Source organism: Lagopus leucura, unplaced genomic scaffold (assembly GCF_019238085.1).
Source record: "Lagopus leucura isolate 7727_CA_CO unplaced genomic scaffold, USGS_WTPT01 59027-0_obj-0_obj, whole genome shotgun sequence".
NCBI classification, from domain to species: domain Eukaryota; kingdom Metazoa; phylum Chordata; class Aves; order Galliformes; family Phasianidae; genus Lagopus; species Lagopus leucura.
Genome location: NW_024969035.1, coordinates 1 through 21,355, shown reverse-complemented (window position 1 = coordinate 21,355; position 21,355 = coordinate 1). Strand labels below are relative to the sequence as shown.

Here is a 21,355-nt window from a genome sequence, read left to right as displayed (position 1 = left end):
CCCCAGCCAGCGATGCTCAAGACTCAGAGAAATGGCAGCAATGCCTGTTGCTGTCTGGAGGAGGTTTGTGCAGGAGCAATCAGCTCACCCATGCAACCAGGGAGCAGTTTGGGATGCAGAACCCATACACCTGCAGTTCCATCAACCTGTGGCCGTTTCTCAGACAAGGGGAGTTCAAAATCACAGAATCACAGAATCACCCGGGTTGGAAGGGACCCCAAGGATCATGTAGTTCCAACCCCCCTGCCTAGCAGGGCCAACCATGGAACTGTGACAGCAACCAGGGCAGGGGACAGGAGCTGATTCCTCCTCTCCTTCTACCTCCTGCACCAGATCCGTACATGTGGGTGAGCAGTGAATAAAATGGCCATTGGAAGTGGGTTCATTCCTCCATTAGAATTGTTAGTAGGGCACTCTCCTGCTTTTCACTCTGTGAGATAGAGCTCCTGCTCTCCTTGGAAACAGCAAACTTGAAGTATGAGAAGCAAATGTCGAACTGTATTTAAATCAATTCATCCAGTTTCTTTCTGGCCAAATGTTCATATTCACTGTTAATTGCTTTTTATTACCTGGGTCTCTGGCTTCTCCGTCAAAGACAGTGTTGAGTTTTATCATTTCCTGTGAAGAGAGACAAATTGTTAAATGAATCCTGTGAATTAGGTAAGCAAGGAAAGCAGTGACTTGGAAATGTTGACCTACATGGATGGAGGTGGATTTCTATGACCCGTGTGTCACATTCCTGTAGGCTGAGTTTAATCAAAACTGGCAACAAAAGCCATTTGTGGTGAAGGATGTTGCTACTAGATGTTCAAAGGAGAACTATAAAGGTCTGACATGCACCATACCTCCACATGTGCAACCACAGGAGGGTCACCTCCACCCAGGGGAAGGTTGGGAATACCCTCTGCAAAGAACCTGGGAAGGCAGAGTGCAATAGTGGGAGGACATTGCAATCTTTATACCATTACAGCTATCTGGGAGCAAAGAAAGTCACTGCATTGTGTTTGTCACAAAACAGTACCAGAGAGGCTGCAGAATCTGGCAGTTGGAAGCAAAGGAACCATGATGTGGGTAAGCACCACCACACGTGGGGTTGATTCCAGATGAGGAGGTCAACTGCAACACTACCCTGTTTTGCATTTAGGGACAGTCCTTTTTCCTCCCTTACCATCTCAACGTTCTCTTTGAAAAGAGTCATCCTCCATAAAAAGATGACCATATTGCATGATGGGGCTAGGAGTAAAACTTTTGTTCTGTGTTGTTCTGAGGATAGCAGTACTCACCAAAGCCACTTCTTTCTTAGGTTTCTTCTTTTCTACAGAAAAGTAAATGCACATAGCAAAGAATCAGATGTAACCAGATATTACATTTTTACCCCCCACTAAACAGAGATTTTTAGTTCCTAACTTCTCAGCCTTCTCAAAAAGACCTTACTGCTTTTCACAGGATGATCCCTAATGCTATTTGGAAAGCGAACACCTTCAGAGTGTTTTGGAGTGAGGCTCAGCCACTGCCAATAACTAACCAAAGTGCATACATTGAAAAGTCTTATTCCTTCAATAATGAATAAATAACAATGGTTTCTTAAATAAAATTCCCTTCCTAAATAATATGAATAGATACAGAAATTCAAATATGTTTATTATTAAAGCTTATTCATGTCTTTGTTCCATGAATAATTCCTTTCTTCTATGCCACTCCACACCACCACAACTGGGGATTTCTTTGGGGTGAGTTCACTCCACCTGGCCCAGCCATCATGGGTCTGTGCACCACATACTGCCCCTTCAAGGCATATTTTGAGGGCTCAGGTGTTGTAGGAGCTTGGACTAGCTGTCTACCAGCAAGCAAATCATCCTCTGGGGGATATTTGAACCACAAATGCAGATTATTGTGTTTGGTGGGGCTTTTTTTTCTGTGAGTGTTTGTACCTGCAAAGCTTGTGCATTCAAACATTTGGAGACAAACCAGGGAAGTGCTGCAGATCCAGTCAAGTCAAATTGGGACTGAAGAACAGTTTGGTTATATGTGAATTCACCATGCTATTAATTCATCCCATGTGCAAACAAATGTAGTGGTGTCTCAGCAGCACGGCATTGTGGATGGTACCCAACTAGTTGCTGTGATTTTGTCTCACCATTTTGTTTAATGTCCATCCTTTGGAGAACTGCTTGCTGGCAACATGGCCTTTTGCATCTGGGTGTGCAGTGCTGAGGCATTGCATTGATAGGAAATCTATTCTGTCCAGCCTTCACGCCTTTCTGCCAGCCCTTGGGAACCAGTATTTTCAGAAAACATGAAGCATCACTTTTTTGGAATCTGGCCAATGCTGAAATGCCTCTAATTGGGCAACCAAGAGAACAGCTAGCTTTGTTGGGCTGTGTTAGTCATGTTTTTTTTCGAGCTGGGCAAAACTATTGAGTAGAGGGAGTTATAAAAGTGGATTCTTAATGAGATGATACAAACCACGCTTGTTAGGGGAAAGCTAGTGGGTCTAATAAGATAAAAAAAAATGCGCTTAAAAGCACCTATTTAAAAAGTGCTTCTTTTTGTATGTGCAATCTGTAGCCAGGCTAAGTGATACAGACCCCTGCAAAGGCACCAACACTTGACAATAAATCTTCAGGTATATGTAATGGTGCCAGGGTGAAATGAAAGGTGTTGGAGAACAGGGAAGGCAGTTGCTGATGAAGGATGGAAACATTTTTTTAAGAATTAACATATAAAAAATACAGTCATTCTTTACCATCTATGCCAGACAACTAGACTACTCTGAATTTGGTTTTTGCCTAATAATTAATAGGCATGAATATCGCAAGGACAATGATGTCACTTAGGCTGGCATCCCATCATCAGCCAGGGTGTTTGATCTGAGTACTTCTGTACTGGAGCAAATGTATTTGTCTAGAAATGGGTTTACAAATTTTACACAGAATAGTAAACTTGGTGCTGTTGAGAGGTATTAAAGAAGTACACACCTGGAGCATTTATCCTGCAATGAAGAAGAGTGAGAGATATTGTTAACAAATGTCTTAATTTCCCTGTATAAAAGTATCATGATTCATTCTCCTCCACTTGGCAAGAAGGTTGTGTTTCCTTGACTTCTGAGATATGCTTGGTTGGTTTTGTTTATGTTTTTGTTTTTACTGAATGCCTGCTCCATTTAACACTGTTCCCAAACAGGAAAACAACCCTGAGTGTTGCTCTGACACCTCTCCAAGAGGGAATGATAATGAAAAGATACACTCTTATTGATTATAGCATTATGGATTTATATAATCTGGAAAAAATGCATGTTCAGAAATTCTCATCTTGTTCCATCCTTTGAGGAAGGTCATTTTTTTTTTATCTGCTGTGCTCAGATAATACTTTTTAAATATATGAAAGACTGTAAACGTATTTGAAAATATAAAAATTGCTTTTTAATGGGAAAGCCTGCCTCCCAATGAATCACTAGCTCCATTAATAAATAATAACAATGGCCAGGCTATATGCTCCTGGATTCATTTGTCATTTTTATCACAAGTTGCTAAACTCCTTGCACACATCAGTTGAATTATAATCACCATCATATATTACCTCTACATTTTCTATCATTTCCAAATGTACCTCGAGTCCTGAGAACGCTTACATAAATCCTTTCCAAATCCCATGAAAGAGCTCTTATCTCTGTGTTTGTGACAATGCCAGTTTGCAGGCACCTTGGCTCCCAGCAGCCATCTCCTGCCACTCAGAACCAGAACTGTTCCCAGTGGCTTTTGCCAAGAGAGAGCACCCGGAGGTACTGTGAAGCTCCATGGGTCAGAGCCTTGCAACAGGCCAGGGGAGTGCTGCAAGAAGTCTGCAAAAGCTGTTCCAGAACAGAGAATTTGGCATTAGCGCCAGTGTTTGAAACAGCCTCCGAGTAACATGGCTGAGCGGGAGGAGCACATGTGGTACCACCCTTGTGATGGGCATAAACTATGGCTGTATTTTTGCTCAGCACAGACAGGTACAGACTCCAGTTGTGCCTTATGAGCTTAGCTGTCATTAGAGGTCATAATGCTAAATCCACTATGACCTTCCGCTAATGCATTTGCTGCACTATTAGCAAATCCATGAAAAACAATCCATGGACATTTCTGGTTGATTTCTTAAAACCAAACATTAGAATCATAAAGTCATAGAATCATCAAAACAAGCTTCTCAAGAGACGAGCCTAGGGGAATGATGCTTGAGTAGGGGGTGAGGCAGATGACTCGTCTGAAATGTGTCTATACCAATGCACGCAGCATGAGCAACAAGCAGGAGGAGTTGGAAATGATTGTGAGTCAGGCTAATTATGACCTTGTTGCTATTTCTGAAACATGGTGGGACCACTCCCATGACTGGAGTGCTGAGATAGATGGCTACAAGCTCTTCAGAAGGGATAGACGAGGAAAGAAGGGTGGTGGTGTGGCCCTTTATATTAAAGACTGTTTCAAGGTAGAAGAGCTTGGGGTTGGGAATGATAGAGTGGAGTGTCTATGGGCAAGGATCAGGGGGAAGGCCTGTAGGGGCGGCATCTTGGTGGGGGTCTGTTATAGACCGCGTAATCAGGACGAAGAGTTGGATGAGGCATTCTATGAGCAGCTCGCGGAAGTCACGCGATCGCCCGCACTTGTTCAGATGGGAGACTTCAACTTCCCTGATATATGTTGGAAATATAATATAGCACAGAGGAAGCAGTCCAAGAGGTTTCTAGACTGTGTGGAAGATTGCTTCTTTATGCAGCTGGTAGGAGAGCCTACTAGGGGCAGTGCCCTGCTGGACCTGGTCTTCGCTAACAGAGAAAGACTGGTGGGAGAAGTGAAGGTTGGGGACCGTCTTGGGCAGAGTGACCACAGAATTGTAGAATTCTCCATTCTTGGGGATGTCAAAAGAGTGACCAGCAAACCTATCTTCTCGAACTTCCAGAGGGCGGACTTTGACCTGTTCAGGGAGCTTGTAGTGCGGGTCCCTTGGGAGTTGCTTCTCAAGGGTAAAGGAGCCCAAGAAGCCTGGACGTTCCCCAAGATGGAAATCTTAAAGGCACAAGAACAGACTATCCCTGAGTGCCCTAAGGCGAGCCGTACGGGAAGACAACCGGTGTGGATGAGCCGGAAATTACTGTTGAGACTCAGGGAGAAAAGGAGAGTCTACGTCCTCTGGAAGAAGGGACAGGCTTCTTGGGGAAATTACAAAGAAGTAGCTAAGGTATGCAGGGAAGAAGTTAGGAAGGCAAAAGCCCAACTTGAACTCAGGTTACCCCTCTGCAGTAAAAAGACAATAAAAAATTCTTTTATATCAACGGCAAAAGAAGAACGAAAGATAATTCTCATTCTATACTTGATGCAGCAGGGAATGTGGTCACTGAGGACAAGGAGAGGGCTGAGGTCCTCAATGCCTTCTTTACATCTGCCTTCAACAGCCAGATCAGTTATCCTCTGGGCTTTTTATGCCCCGATCTGGAAGTCCGGGACGCTGCTCAGAATATGCCCCCATCAATTCCAATGGAGGCAGTCAGAGAGCTCCTCCTCCGTCTGGACTGTCACAAGTCCATGGGACCGGATGGGCTGCACCCTCGGGTGCTGAGGGAGCTGGCGGGGGTGATTGCTGAGCCGCTCTCGGCCATCTATCAGCGCTCCTGGTTAACTGGTGAGGTCCCAGAGGACTGGAGGCTTGCTGATGTGACTCCCATCTTCAAGAAGGGCCGTAAGGAGGATCTGGGGAACTATAGGCCTGTCAGCCTGACCTCGGTACCAGGGCAGGTTATGGAGTAAATCATCTTGGATGAGATTGCACGCCATGTGCACGGTGTCCAGGGGATCAGGCCCAGCCAGCACCAGTTCGTGAAAGGCAGGTCATGCCTGACCAACCTCATCTCCTTCTATGACTGGGTGACCAGTCTGGTAGATGAGGGAAGGGCTGTTGATGTAGTCTTCCTAGACTTCAGCAAAGCCTTTGACACGGTTCCTCACAGGCTTCTTCTGGGGAAACTGGCTGCCCGTGGCCTGGACAGGTATACACTTCTTTGGGTAAGGAACTGGCTAGAGGGCCGTGCCCAGCGGGTCGTGGTGAATGGAGTGAAGTCCAGCTGGCGACCCATTTCAAGTGGTGTCCCCCAGGGGTCGGTACTGGGGCCCATCTGCTTTAATATCTTTATTGATGACCTAGATGAGGGCACTGAGTGCACCCTCAGTAAGTTTGCAGATGACACCAAGCTGGGAGGTGGTGTCGATCTGCCTGAGGGTAGGGTGGCCCTTCAGAGGGATTTAGACAGGCTGGATCACTGGGCTGAGGTGAATGGGATGAGGTTCAACAAGGCCAAGTGTCGGGTCCTGCACTTTGGGCACAACAACCCCGTGTAGCGTTACAGGCTTGGGGATGAGTGGCTGGATGAGTGTGAAGAAGAGAAGGACCTGGGGGTGTTGGTTGATGCTCGGCTGAACATGAGCCGACAGTGTGCCCAGGTGGCCAAGAGGGCCAACGGCATCCTGGCCTGCATTAGAAATAGTGTGGCCAGCAGGAGCAGGGAGGTGATCATCCCCCTCTACTCAGCACCGGTGAGACCGCACCTTGAGTACTGTGTTCAGTTTTGGGCTCCTCACTACAGGAAAGATGTTGAGGTCCTGGAGCGTGTGCAGAGAAGGGCAACGAAACTGGAGAGGGGTCTGGAGCACAAGTCTTATGAGGAGCGGCTGAGGGAGCTGGGATTGTTCAGTCTGGAGAAGAGGAGGCTCAGGGGAGACCTCATTGCACTCTACAACCTCCTGAAGGAAGGTTGTGGTGAGGAGGGGTTTGGCCTCTTCTCCCAGGCAACGAGCAGGAAAAGGGGTAATGGCCGCAAGTTGTATCAGAGGAGGTTTAGATTAGACATAAGGAAGAACTTTTTCTCTCAGAGAGTGGTCAGGCACTGGAATGGCTGCCCAGGGAGGTGGTGGAGTCGCCGTCCCTGGCAGTGTTCAAGAGGCATCTGGATGACATGCTGTGTGATATGGTTTAGTGCTTGTGGTGGCAATGGTGATGAGGTTGGACTAGATGGTCTTATAGGTCGTTTCCAACCTTGTGATTCCATGATTCTATCATTCTATGATCACATTTGGAAAAAACCTCTAAGATCACCCAGTCCAACTGTCCACCTACCACCAATATTGCTCACTGACCACATCCCTCATTGTCACATCCACATGGTTCTTGAACATCTCCAGGGATGATGACTCCCCCACCTCCCTACGTAGCCTGTGCCAGTGCCTCACCACTCTTTCTGAGAATGTTCCCTTATCTCTAACCTGAACCTCTCTGTGTACAACTTGAGGCCATTCCCTCTTATCCTGTCATCTTATTGTCTTATATTGCAGCCAGCAATTGCACTTACTGCAGCAGAGGGCATATGGCTACAAAACATTCAACCAGGATTCTCACTCACAGAGGTGTGCTGTCAGCTTGGGGTGCAGACAGGCAGCGGGCACAGAGCCACCTGGCCAGGAGATGGCCCAGCAGTCCCAGGAGCAGCAGGCTGCCCAGTGTGGTGACAAATGGCACATACCATGCTGAGTCCAAGTAGAGGTTCTCCTTCTTCGTCACCACTGTAAAGCCAGGCTATTAAAACAAGATAGGAAATGTTTCTCAGTGCTGCATTCCTGTACAGCACTGTTCCTCTGGCTGAACTTCTGCACCCAGACACCTGGCCCAAGGTGCCCCAGGGCTCTGCTCATGATCTGCAGAGGCAGATAGCATCTGTTGGAGATGGTGATTCATCCCACGTACCTCTCTGTGAAGACCGAGATGGGCCATAAGCTCAAGGGGTAACCGCAGGCACTGAAACAGAGCCCACCCACCTCGCTGCTTCCAGATTGTGTTTCAATGTCTTATATTAAAATAGGCATGCCATGATGGGGCTGGAAAGCCTCAGATTGCCTGAGAAGATGTAAGCATGCTGTTGGAGGGTTTGGAAGTTCAGGGAATACTGCCATTATCAAGATAATGGTTTCTCGTTACCTAAGGTGAAACTGGAATTAGGTCATCTTCACTGCAGTGATCATTCAGCCCCCTTTGTAAAAAGAGCTGAACCCTGAGGAGTTGTGTTGTTGTATAAAAATAAGTGAAACTTCTTCTTTCCCTTGCTCCAGAAGGGAAAATCACGTTTCCTGAGCACCTGCAATCTGCCACATCCTCCATGCACACAGCTCTGAGCTGGCATCTCTCTTGGTGCTAACAGCTCATTCACTGTGGTCCCGCCATGACACTATCCCTATACAGATCAGAAATTGCTTGTTTGTTCTACGGGGTTAATACATGGTGTGGTTCTATTCATTCTGATCATCTACTGAAGTTTTTATTAAATCTTCTGTAAGACATTTGTAATCACATTGTGTATGAAATTTAGTGGGATATCTATTTGCTTTCCATCTAAGGACACCTTTCAAAAAATGGCACACGGCTGAACTGGGTAATATCTGTAACTATTAAAAGGAAGTGTTTAAAATGAAGAGGTGTCAGTGTCTGCTGTCAGCCAACAGGGCTGAGCACACCAAATTTTTAAAGAAACTAACAAATAATCTCAAACCACCACCACTGCAGCCTCACTGGGATAGAAGTACCAAATGACTTTGTGATAGGGTTTCCCACCACTGTGCTACCAGCCTTCCATCACCAGACTCATCTGGCTGTTGCCTGAACGCAGGTAACAAGTGGTGATGGGAGAAGGTGCTGTAATGGAAGTGCTCTTCTGGAAAACAGTCTGTAAGTGGAAGGCTGGTATCTCTGGGGAGGCAGATTTAATGTTGTGGCATGTGGGCTAGACTGTTTGCAGTTGTGGTAAGGCATGGGAGAAGAAACACAGAAGTTTTGTTATTCAGCTTAACCTGTTTCCATGTCAAGTAATGGGGAGGAGAAGGCTGTGAGGAAACCATTTATTCCTTCCCAGCAGAGCAGTAGATAATAATTAATCAGTCTACAAATTTTAATTTAAGCATTTCCATAGCAAAGCTTCCAGATTTGTACATGCTGCTTGGAGCACCCTCTGATTCTGTCAGATTTGGACAGTTTCACAATGAATAGTTCTTTTACGCTTTCAGTATCCTCATATTCTCATTCCTGCATGCAGTGGAGAAAAGACTAATGATGTCTGCAGGCAGGCACAAAATGGATGGACACTGGATGATGGCAAGATGGCATGGCAAGGGATGAAAGCAGTAATCAGCACAAAGATGAGGACAGACTGGTCTGTGTCCCTCCAACTGCACTTCTGCAGCAGGCAGGAGGAAAGCAAGAGCTGCTCATATCCTGCACCAGCCTGGTGGATATCATCCAAGAAGCAAAACCAGTGAGCCAGAGCTTCCCTGGGATGGATGTGACAAGGAGCAGGTTGTATCATGGGCATGCTGGTCTGGGTGTAAGGCCAGAATACCAGCCATGGATCATTATGGGGCCCAGGAGCTCGGGAGACATCCAGCCCACCTGCCTGGTTCTCCCTGTCTGAAACATGCTGAGGACTCAGAACATGCTGAGGATCTACACAACTGCTTCAGTTCCTGACAGGCAGCTTGAACTTTTACCTGAAGGTGACCTCTGGGTGGAAAAGTATCCCTTGTAAATGATAAGGATTTCTTGTTATTATAGTCTTTGCCTATTTTGGCTTTGGTAGGCACATTACAGAGTAATGCATACCACCGCTAAAGAAGCACACAGAAGTAAAGGATGTTGGAGTAGAAAACAGCTTTAAAAAAAAGTAGTGCATGAGGTAATTTTAAGGTTAACCCCTACCCTATCCTTATTAACAAAGCTGTCAAAATCTTTAACTTTCCAGTTATGTGATAATGGCAGAGTGCCTGGTCTTTTTTTTTGTAATTCTTTTTCTTTTTAGAGACTACAATACAAAACACATTACAAATGTGTAACTGGAGCCAATCCCCCATGACACCAGGCAAATCAATGAACATTGGCTTCAGTGCAAGAACACAAAGCTCAGTGCTTCCTAAACCTGGACCCACGGTAGGCTTTTGCTTTCCTTTTGCTTACATCTACCTTCTTTTCTTGAGTCTTATGCAGATTAGCCCATGAAAGAACTGCAGGGTAGTCATAATTTTCAGTGAACTTACCGTCGTGGTAGTGACAGTTGTTGGGTTTGGGATAACTCTGATGCTTAAAGTCACTGTTCCAGTTTTAACTAGGTGTGTAGCCTTGTTCTTGACAGATAGTAAATTGTCATCTGTTATGTAGACACGCAGTCTGTAAATCCATTTTGTATCAAGCCCATTCTCATAGTCAAAGGGAGATGCAAGAATCAGCTGAGACGTGTTGGAGCCAGCCACTGGTGAAAAGGTGAAATGATTGTTCACATTGCCTGCAAGTCACAGTAATGAACGAAAAACAAACAAATCATCAAAAAAAGAAGAAAAGTGAAGAAAAATCCCACATTAAAATAAACACATGGAGCAAATTAAAAGATTGGTTTCTATTGACAGCCTTCGATGGATCACTTAATGCCCGTGTAGTCATATGTCTCCTTGATCTTCTTGATAACATATAAAATCATTTAAGTAAATCGTCATAAAATCATGAAGTAAGACTGTCTATGAAGACTCAGCTGAGGCAAGGCTGTAAAAACTCCTCAGTGCCATCAAGGATATGAGAGGAGATTCTCACCTCATCTGAATGATTTTTTCTTGTAGCCTGGAGTGCACCCTGAAGCAGCAGAGCCCAGTCTGGGTGATGTACGCCATTTTGCTGCTCATCATATTGGGGTATTGAATAGCGAGAGAATGGACCAGGCGGAGCGTGGGACCGATTCGGTCGGGCGCTGGCCTGAGGGCTGTCAGGCCACTGCAGGCCGGGCAGACTGTAACCTAAGTCGCCGTGAGATCGACGACAGGGTGAGAACCCTTGTATGTCTCAGTCCCACTGCTGAGGTGGCTCTGCAATGGCCCCTTGGCCACATGGGCACCACCTGCATCTCATAGGCCCCTCCACTCCCTTCCCACCACTTGTTTCTCTGCGCAGAGCACACCGCACGGCCATTGATTGGCTCCCTCTGATGACAGCTTATGACTCAGAGCGGCTAATTTCCACCGAGGCTTAACTCCCTCTGTGAGTTGCTGCAGGAGGCAGAGAAGGGAGATTGATGTGTCTGGCCTTTCATCTCTTAATTCTCTGCTCAGGTTACTGGAGATCTGCTGGTGACCTGTGCAGTCTTTGGACTGACCAGAGCCAAAAGAAATCAAAGCCATAGAAAGGTAGCAGAAGTACCTTGGTTCTGCTTATTTTGCCTTGTAGAGCTCCAGAGTTGAGGTGATTTTGAAGGACACATCTACTGTGCAACAAATAATGATGCCATGAACAGCTCTCTGGCTCAAAGACCAACTGCACAGCACAGATCACGTCTCTATAACCAAACCTCAAGGCCTGCACTCTAGAGGGCCCCTACACAGTGCACCCAGCAAGGTCCTGGGCTCTGCAGCAATGCCCAGGATTTCTCTGAGGCTGTACTTCTTGGCACAGACCAAAATCATGCCAGCAACTACAATTAAATTTTCAGCAGTGTAAGTCAATAACCTCAGCTACAAAATCAGCAACAGCAAAATAAATTCACCCAAGAGAGTGTATTCCCTTTTATTGTGAAGCTGAATACCAATCCATACTCTTCTTCAAATGGATGCAATTGATTAATAGGTTCAATCATTCTTTCTAATAACAGGGTTTTAGTACATGCAGCATGGAACTAGAGCATGCAGGTTTGCTCAATTATTTTGAACCACGTGCCATTATCTAAGTGAAAGCTACACAGGGTAACAGAAATCACCTTCATTTCTCAAGATTTACTCAACTTTAATTGCAAGTGAAATTTAACCATTAAGATATATCCCTCATTCTACTGAAGTCCTTGTCAGTAATGCAGTTAATTGTGGTTAATTAATGTGGTAGGCAATCCAAATGTGCAATGGCATCATTCTAGATGGCAGCAAACTTATAGAGTCATCTCTTTACAAAAGCAGCAAAATAATGATGCATGAAGCTTGAGGATCACAATTAGCTCTCCATAAGAAGCAGCATACAAACTGTGCTAGATTTTTATTTACAAATCAAATTGAACCATCAATATTCAAGCACTTTTGCACTGTTTTCAGTTCACAGTTCACACACTGTGACACAATACCTCCAATGAAGTAACGGAAAGACCTGGGATCAGAATCACGATCTTGACATTGAATCCTGAAGCCATTGACATTGGTCCCAACTGCTAAACTGACTGGGATTTGAAATGAATAGAAATTTGGTGAACAAATGGGTTCTTCATCATTTACTTCCAAAACATTGACAGTTACCTGAAAGGAAAGAATAATAAAAACTGAAGGTCTTCACCTGTATTGGGTCAGAATTTTATTAACTTCAAAAATTATTTGGCTTTGCCAGTTTTGCTCTTTAAATCAGCAGCAGTTGAAGAGAAATGAACCTCTCTTCCAAACTAGATTCAACCAGAAAACATAAATGTTCCTTAGACCTTTACTTCTTTTTGTGACCAGTACTCTTTTGGGAGCTGGTTCCTTAACTTGAATCATATTCCAAAACCACAGGGATTTCAATCTGATCTGTCTGTCTAGTTGAATTACCTGAGGTGTGTTATAGTAGAAATGATAAATATTTCCAGGTATTCATTAAACTTTCTTTCCAGTGTCTCAAATTGCTTCACAATTATTGCTTAGGCTTCTTAATACAATTTGGTAATAATTCAGGGCAAGATCCATGGAAGGGATGAAGATTCCTTATAGACCGACCAGACTGAAAGAGAAATGCTGGTAATGGCCTTCTGCATGTCTGGAAGCACCATTGTTACACCAGATCTTTTTAATGTCAGCTGGTGTTATCTGGTTGAGAGAAAAAGCTTACTACTCTCTAAGCTCTGTCCTTTTGTGTTTGTTGGATTTTAATATATAACAGATAAACCTGTCACGATTACAAGTTCCTGATGCTAAGTTTTCCTTAATGATTGCCTTGAAATATAACAGGTAATAAAGAGATTAAGTACCTCCTTCCTAGTGTCTCCATGGGCAGTACTTGGCTGGAATAGGAAGCAGGCCTAGAACCCATCCACCTCCCACCAGATGTGAAAAAATAAAATATAAGGTCATGACAGAGGATGCTCAAAGTATTCTTGTCAAGAAGAGAGACAAGGAGGAGAAGTAGAGTTGGTTTACTCACAGATGCTGTTGCAGTCTTCTCTTGGTCTGAGGCTTGCACTGTGAAAAAGTGTTTCTGGGTTGTTTCATAGTCTAATCTTTCTAAAATCTTCACATCTCCATTAATTGGGCTGATCCAGAATGCATTTGTGTAATCCTTGGTCCCTCCTCCAGCTATAATGGAATAAGTGATGACACTGGGCGGCCAGTCTGCATCGCTGGCAGTCACTTTTCCAATACTGGATCCAACTAAGAAGAAGATAATCCATATTTCATTGACATTTTAAACTTAAAGGAGAAGGAATTACAGAATACTCTTTCCTGCCAAAGCTTGATAAAAGTGTAACTACATATCTGCTCTAGAATTTTTCACCCCAAAGAAGTAAAACAAAGGCATGAGAAACACTGGTTTACCATATTGGGTCTGGCTCCCCACGTATGTGTCTGCTAACAATGAATACCACAATGCAAGGAATCTGTAGAGAACAACAGCAGAAATTCTCTGGTGGCAAGGGCTACCCCATAGCCTGGCACCAACACGCACTAATTATTTCCAGTGTCCAAGCACTGGCTTGAGTTGGAGGAATAACTTGAGAAAAAATTGTTGCTCTTCTCTCTGGACAGTTTGAAACAGCAGTTATGGAGCTCAGCACAGACAAATGCAAATCCTGCTTCTGGATTAGGGTTTAAGGCCACATTTGCAGCAATTGTCCCTGGGCTGTGACAGAAATGGGGAAAAGCTTGGCTCCAGCCTGAGGAGCTACACTGCCTGTTGGAGCACACACTTCCCATCCAAGCACCCCTATCCCACTGTGCCTCCTCAGTGAGCTAGGTCTAAAGGGATGGTGGGGTGAATGAACACCATGCCTGGGCCACGGGAGTCCTCTCTCATCTGTACCATGGTCTACATGTACAGTGTACAATGGTTTCTTTGCACTACCGCAGTCCTTTCAAAATGCTAATTTAGCAAGAGCAGAAAGACAATCTCAAACAAGAAATCTGAGTTCAGTTCTCGGCTCTGTCCCAGATTTTTTCTATAATTCCTGAATTTGTCTGTCTCGATTTCTATCTGTACAACTGGAGTTCTTGCCAGTTTTGTCTATTTAGGGGTGCTAGGCAATTGTACAGGACCCCAGCTGAACAGGAGCTTTGAGCAATTCTCCTCTCCTCATTCAAATAAATGAAAACATGTTTGGAGAAAAGTGTATTTGTCAGCATGACAATGCTGCTCCTATCATGTAAGTGCTACTTACTGTACCTTTGGTAATTTCTGGAACATAAAATTCATATGATGGACTACTGAAGACTGGAAAAAATTCATTCACTGGCTTTATCCTGATATAAATGTAAATGGTATCTGGAAATATAACACAAGATGAAATCATAGTTAAGTATGGCTGTGAAATTTTCTCATGCATATATTCAAAATACATATGGTACTCCTCTCTCCATGCTGTTGCAGCACAGAAAAATATTTTTAAGAATGTGTAAAGAGGATACTTGCTTGAGTAGTTAGGAGAGGCGATATCTTGCACCCTGACAGTCAAAGAATAAACTTCAACTCCTGGATTAGATGGATTTTCTAAATCAATACTTTCAGTCATCTAAATTAAAAAGAAACACAATTGTATTTATACTCTCTTACATGAAGTCACAACACTCATGATGGCGATCAGTTTTCTCGGCATGCTGTAGATGTGGTCTCCCTCTTGAATACCCAGAATAGTCCCGTAGGAGTAATACAGGCTATAAATCAGTTACAGGATTGAATTTCAGGCTTATCCTTCATGTTCACGGTTTGGGGTCTCTTGGCAATTCAAAACACTTTCCTTCTGCCTGTCTTCCCCTTTAGTGCAGGAACTTGTATCATTTGAGCACAGGGTCTTTGCCTTTTACCTGCTTAATTCCAAGTGCAGGTAATGAGCTGGCTATTTACCATGCCCTTTGTTGGCTCAACACGGGCCTGTGATTGCTAAATAGCAATAGTTACTCCTTGAGCTCAGGTGTGCAGACCTATATTAAAGGTATCAGGTTCAGCCACAACTGTTTATCCAGGAACTAAATAGCTACTAAACAGTGGCTCACATAGAGCTTTAAATCCTAATCTCCTGAACTCTCTCTCTGCAAGAGCCTTATAAATTCTGGGGCAGTGAGATTAAAGCACAGGCATCCACTGCTTTTTGTCTATAGGAAAACTCCTGGAGAGATGGGACGCTTCAGATAGCCTATTACATTACACAAGCACAGTGATCAAAGAGATGACAACAGTCGTATCCTGTGCAGCACTGAAAATGTCTTGTGTGCTGGCAGATGAAGCAGCTAAGGATGGTGGTCATTCACATACATGCTTCTAAGAAAAAACCAGCGTTAGTCATACAAAATCATTTTACTGCACCTATCACATATTTGTCTTTTAGGCAGAATGCCTGTGCTCTCTCTACAGTTCGTGGGGTTTCTTTTTTCTGTATTTGTCTGTGGTTCTTTTTAAAGCAGCAAAGCAACCGTCACTGCACATGTCCAGCAGCTGGTGGGGATTCTGGCAAATGCAAATTTTACAGTAGCTATTAGCATAAGGAAGTCATATTTTGACACGTCAAATCACACAAAGTACAAATCCCACCACACTTTTGTGAATATTTACCACATTCACCATATTGCAGTCCTTCACACTGGAGAGAAAGATCTTCCATGATCTATCGTGAATAAATAGGTATGAGATGGTATCAGATTGCTTTGCTTAACCATTTCAAAGTTGGTGCTTCACATGCCCTAAAAAACTTTTTTTTCAGTCCTATCTAGCACTTTGATTTAAAACAGCCCTCTGTCTTCCAAACTCAGTAGGATCCATAGGAACCGTCCTATTAAAGGGTCTGTAGCTTACATCTAATCAAATCATTCTCACCAACTCACTCTATTTCAACATGAATTACAGTAATTCCTTTTTCTTGTACAGGCAAAAACTCCAAAGTAAGAAACGTCCTATGTGAAAACTCATAAGATGCTTTCTACAGCGAGTCCACTTGACATAAAGCTACAAATGACTGACCACAAGTCTTCCGGACTCCGCAGACTCCAGAGCAAAGTTGTTGCTTCCAAAACCAGATAATCCAGTGAAACTAAATAGATTGTTTGGTGGATCAACATCAATATCTCTACAGCTGTTTCTGAGATCAAGAAGAACTATCCCAGCAGTAGTATTTTCATTTATTTCTTTCCTGTTTAAAAGAAACATGTTTCCCATCAGAGCTCCTTATATTTTTCCTCTTGAATTCTTCATATAGTCCATGCCAAAACATCGACGTACTTCCATTTATTTTCTAAATGAAATCCTAGATCTAAATAGACAACAGCTGATGAAGCAATCTAGAATCTGAACCATATGCTGTGGTGGATAACAGCCCCATGTAATGAGCAGCACACAGACCCAAAACCAAGACCTTGAAAATCCACTGAACTACAGAAGGCACCATGAGATTTTAATGCTCAAGATTATTTCAGTTCCTAATTTGTATTTCAAAACATCTTTACAACACTCATTTTTTCATTACATTATAATGTTTTCCTGATGAGAAGTTCATTCTTTTCTCCTTAACTAATACCTGGATCATTCTGCTGCCTTGTAAAGCTAGTGTTTCTGGCCCTGCTGTTGACAGTGATGGTCTCAGTGACGCATGTGATGGAACTGGTAATGGAGGATGCCGATTTTATCTTAATCAAGAAAGTAAGACATAAAAGAATAAAGAACTAACTGAAATGCCATTATGCCCTGATGTTCCCTTGTACAATCCCTATATACAGTCTCTCATTTCTCCCCTGAAGACTTTTGCCTCATTCAGATGAAAGTTTGAGCTCAATGGACCACAGAGACTGTTGTGCTGTCATCATGGACACTGTAACCAAGCAGTGCTCTGAAGAATTGGATTCTTTTCCTGCTAGTCCATAAAACTACATGATTTAAACGCAAGACATTTATCTTAGCTAGTGAGCAAACAATTTAAACAGACACCTACTAACCAGGAATATCTCACTGCAGAGGCCTTGGCATGAGATGCTGGATCTTTATTTGCAGAACAGTCCATCTTTGGACTAGACAGTCCAGTACTTTGGGAACTACCCTATAAAGCGCTGTGCCCCCTACAGCATGGGACATCCAGCACTTCAGATGGACAATTTTGACCTCAGTCTTTCTGCGAAATTGATATAATGTCATATCCTCATCTACAAACATAAGCCAGCTGATCATCATAGAATCATTGATTCTTTAATGTTGGAAAACAACTTTAAAATCATCTAGTCCAGCCACCAACCCATCCCCACCACGTTCACTAACTACACCCCTCAGTGCCACATCTCCATTGTTCTTGAAAAGCTCACAAAGGTCTCAGAGAGTTCAGAGCCATGGCAAAGTCCATGACTAGTTTACTTTGCACAGACATATGACAAGAGGCTCTGAGATCTGAGGACCCTAAGCGATGTGCCCTACACTGGGCACTGGGCTGTGGCAACAAGGCAGTACTAAGGCAATCAGAGCATCAGTACCTGAAGGTGGAGGGATTGCATTCTGGTGGGTTGTCATTGATATCTCCAATGATGACTGTGATCTCCATTTCACTGGAGTGCCCCACACGAGGGCTGTCCTCCACCCGGATTATCATGGAGACATTGGGATGGAGCTGCAGGGGAAGGACATCACGGTCGATTCTCCCGGACACCTGCAGCACTCCAGTTGCTGGGGAAAAGCAGCCAGCAGTTAGATGCTCACCCACAGGGGAGGCAGTAAACACTCGTGGCATACTTGTGGGAGGACGGGGTAGCTCAGCATACAGGTAGCAAGCTGAAGTCTTTTGTTCTCCAGAAATTATGACTGGTTTAACTACTTTTTAAAATGATACAAAATGGCTTTGATAGCTCTGCGTAAGCCTTTCATAGATAAATACCCACTGCTCAAAAATACACCAGTGGCAACCTCAGCAGAGGGCTTGAAAAGCACTTAGATTTCATTACACTCTCAAGGAAATGGTGCAAGTCAGAGCTGAGTGCACTCATCAAGCAGCAAGCACAATGAGCAGGCCATGCTGTCCTTGTTCTCTAACTAGTGAGATGGCTTAACTTTCTGCTGTTGTATTTCAAGCACACTTCACCACATCTAAATCTACTCATATATCAAAAGATCTGCTCTCGGCTTGTGTCAAGTGCTCTGATCAGCCGTTCAATTAATTACTTCTTCAATTCTGTTAGCCTCTATCCAAAAAAGAGAAGATTGTTCTGGCAGAACACAATACTGTTGCCAGAGTCCTGAGGAGATAAAGGAACAGTTTGTATATCCTCTACCTTTTGGAGTGTAATTGAGAGGGATAGTAGCAATGCACAGCCAAAGGGCACAGGGAATCTAAAGCATGTGAGGATAATCTTGATATCCCACAGCTGGGTGGCATATTCTACCACTGTGATAAACATCTTTAAAACAATAGCAGATGAGGGACAGAGCTGAATTACAGCTCTAGGAGCAAAATCCTCAGGACAGACATGGGTGCATCCCAGAGAGCATGGGGACTTGGGACCAGCACACAGGAGATGACTCGTTAGAATGGCCTCACCTGAATAGGGGCATGAATAAAGCCATGAAGCTGAGCAGCAGATTTTGTGCATCACAGTGCTAGAGCAGATTTCATGTAGGAGAGAGCAAGCTGTGGTCCAAGTACTTGCAGCCATTGCAAGAGCCCCAGAAAAGTCACTACAACTGTTAGAGAAAAAGGCAGCTGATTCAACTTCCACTCAAGGAATCATCAATCTCCAGCCATAAAAAAACATTTGTCAATAAATCACCTTTGGTCTACTTTCTTTAATATATTTTACTTAATTTTATTCAGCTGATGGAGGAACTTGGCCCTAAAAACATGCTGAGAATTTCTTTTTTATAGGGAGAGACACTAAAGTCAGAAACAATCAGGCAAAAACATCTTCTGTGTGGTCACTCTCTTTTTCGAGAGAGTCAGAAGGTATGTTTTTGTTTGTCTTACATGGATTTATGGAGAAATATGTGTCAGAAGACTGGATGCTGTAGAAAAGTCTGCTAGGAGAGTCTTCATCATCAGGATCTTTAGCTGTTATATTGGCAACAACAGTTCCTGGGCTTTGTTCCTCAGGAATCCTGTAGATTCTTTGTTTTCTACAAAAGAAAGCAACGTTCATTCAGCAAAAGGCCTGCCTGTGTTTGCAAGAGCAGCTGAGCACAGACTTAGCTGAGCAACCAATTGTAGAGGTAAAGCATTTGGCCATGCTGGGCTTGGAGTTGTCACAGTCAATATCCCAGTCAGTGGTTCTGCCAGCTGGACTGCAGCAGCAGCTGAGCTGCAATGTGCACATTAAGCATGACAGAGCTGCAAAAATAACTGTCCTTCCCTTTCTCTGCAACTTTTTCATAGTGACTGCAATTTGACTTTCACGGAATTGTGGAAACTGAAGATGGACAGGGCTGTTCAGTCAAGCAGTCTGTCTCCTTGCAGAACCACCAACCTGTCATTTCCTGTAAATTCTGTTATTTTCCAGGAGAAAAACAAAAATAGAAGCAGTAGCAGTTATATTTTGGAGTGAATGCTGGAGGCATATGGGGTGCAACAGCATTACTAAAAAGCATGAGCTGCTCCTCAGGTAGAGGCAATAAAGAACATTCCTGTGGGTGCTCTGCTGATGTCCCCATGATGTTGCTCCAATTTCCCAACGTCTGTCTGATTCATTTTAAATACAGATGCTGTTTGTCATGCCAGTGCTCCCAGATTTCCCATGTAGTGAGTTTTATGGCTCAGATATGGTCTGGCAGACAATTGTGTAGGATTGTTTATAATGGTTGCAACTGAGTGTGCACATAGGCACCAAAGTATGCACTTATGGTACTTGACCCATGTGCTAAAACAGGTATGGACAAGCATACGAAAACTGTGCAGACTATGTGAAAGGTGGTTTATTCTCCTGAAGTGCACAAACACAAAACATCTACTTCTAAAAGTCAAAGGGAGTTGAAGACGCTGAACGGTTCAAAGAAGCATTAGGAACACGTTTCAAGACAGAAGCTTTTTTGTGCATTTCAAACTGTGCCACCACAAACAGACTAGTGCATAGTTCCTAGTTCAGGAAGACATGAGCCCTATGCCCCAGAGAGGAATCACAACTCTGACCTCTCTCTGCAGCTCTATCTTCACAGCCCCGCCAACCTTACATGTACCACTGCCTTGTTGCCACCAGACAGATCTCTCAGGAAGGAGTGGGCCATTCTCAAGAAATGCCTATTACACCGAGGGCTCATACAGCTGGGCAGGAGCTGGAGCCATCTCCTACAGAGCCATGTCTGGGCTGTCTCCTGTTGTCAGAAGACCCACCACTTGCCAGTCGTATTTTACAACACAGTTCAAGCAGACCTTTTAGACACTGTAATATAATTGCGAAGAAAGCACGTATTTGTTTTCTTGTCCTCTGTTTTCTTGACTCCACAAGTTTTCCACTGATTTTAGCAGCCAGAATTTCAAAAGGGTGAATGCTGATGCAGTGTTGTGAACACCAAAAACAGATGTGCCTGCATATACCACGGGAACAATTAGAAAGACCCTTTGAAACTCTGCTCTTGACAGCTTTGATCAGGAGAAAATAAAGAAGGTTTGCTAACTTGTCAAGTTTCCCAACTCCCATCTCAGCACTAATTATTATAGTGTCAGAAAACACATAGTCCCAGCATGCGGCTCACATTTTAGCAGGGTGAGGGCATGCATGTGCGTAGTGAGGACAGCTCACAGAGTAATTTAATTTCAAGCTCTTTACAAACTCAGCTTCTATTTTCGGTCCCCCTAAGAGGGAAAAGATTCAAACAAATACCATGCCTTATTTGTGTCATACAACAACTGAGTCTTAGACATTAGGTGTTATGGATACTCCACTCACCATCTTGAACAACTGGATAAATATTTAAAAGAGCTCCTTCGGCATTCCAGACATAAAGATAAATAAACAGAAATGGCAACATTTGGATGAAATAATCAGTCTAGAACACAATGTGCAAATGTTGGCACTGGCAAGTGGATTCCTGCTGCTTATAAAGCACTCTGGATAGAGCTGTTAACCTTTTTGGTTACTTCATACCTAAAGTTCAAGTAACAACAAAAATACCCATATCTTTCTCTAATATTTCA

The 21,355-nt window shown here is 43.7% G+C and overlaps 1 protein-coding gene across 1 annotated transcript; it reads right to left on the bottom strand.

The window, feature by feature from the left end:
• Positions 1-569: 569 nt before the first annotated feature.
• Positions 570-19,344, bottom strand: LOC122193982 (cadherin-related family member 3-like; the record flags this gene model as incomplete). The annotated part of the gene is made up of 12 exons (XM_042894894.1): positions 570-618; positions 1,284-1,315; positions 2,979-2,992; positions 7,427-7,599; positions 10,101-10,345; positions 12,155-12,323; positions 13,198-13,424; positions 14,434-14,532; positions 14,680-14,779; positions 16,222-16,390; positions 17,715-17,904; positions 19,196-19,344. Coding segments are annotated over 12 exons (1,616 nt in total), but the record flags the coding sequence as incomplete, so codon positions are not given.
• Between the last annotated feature and the right edge of the window lie 2,011 nt (positions 19,345-21,355).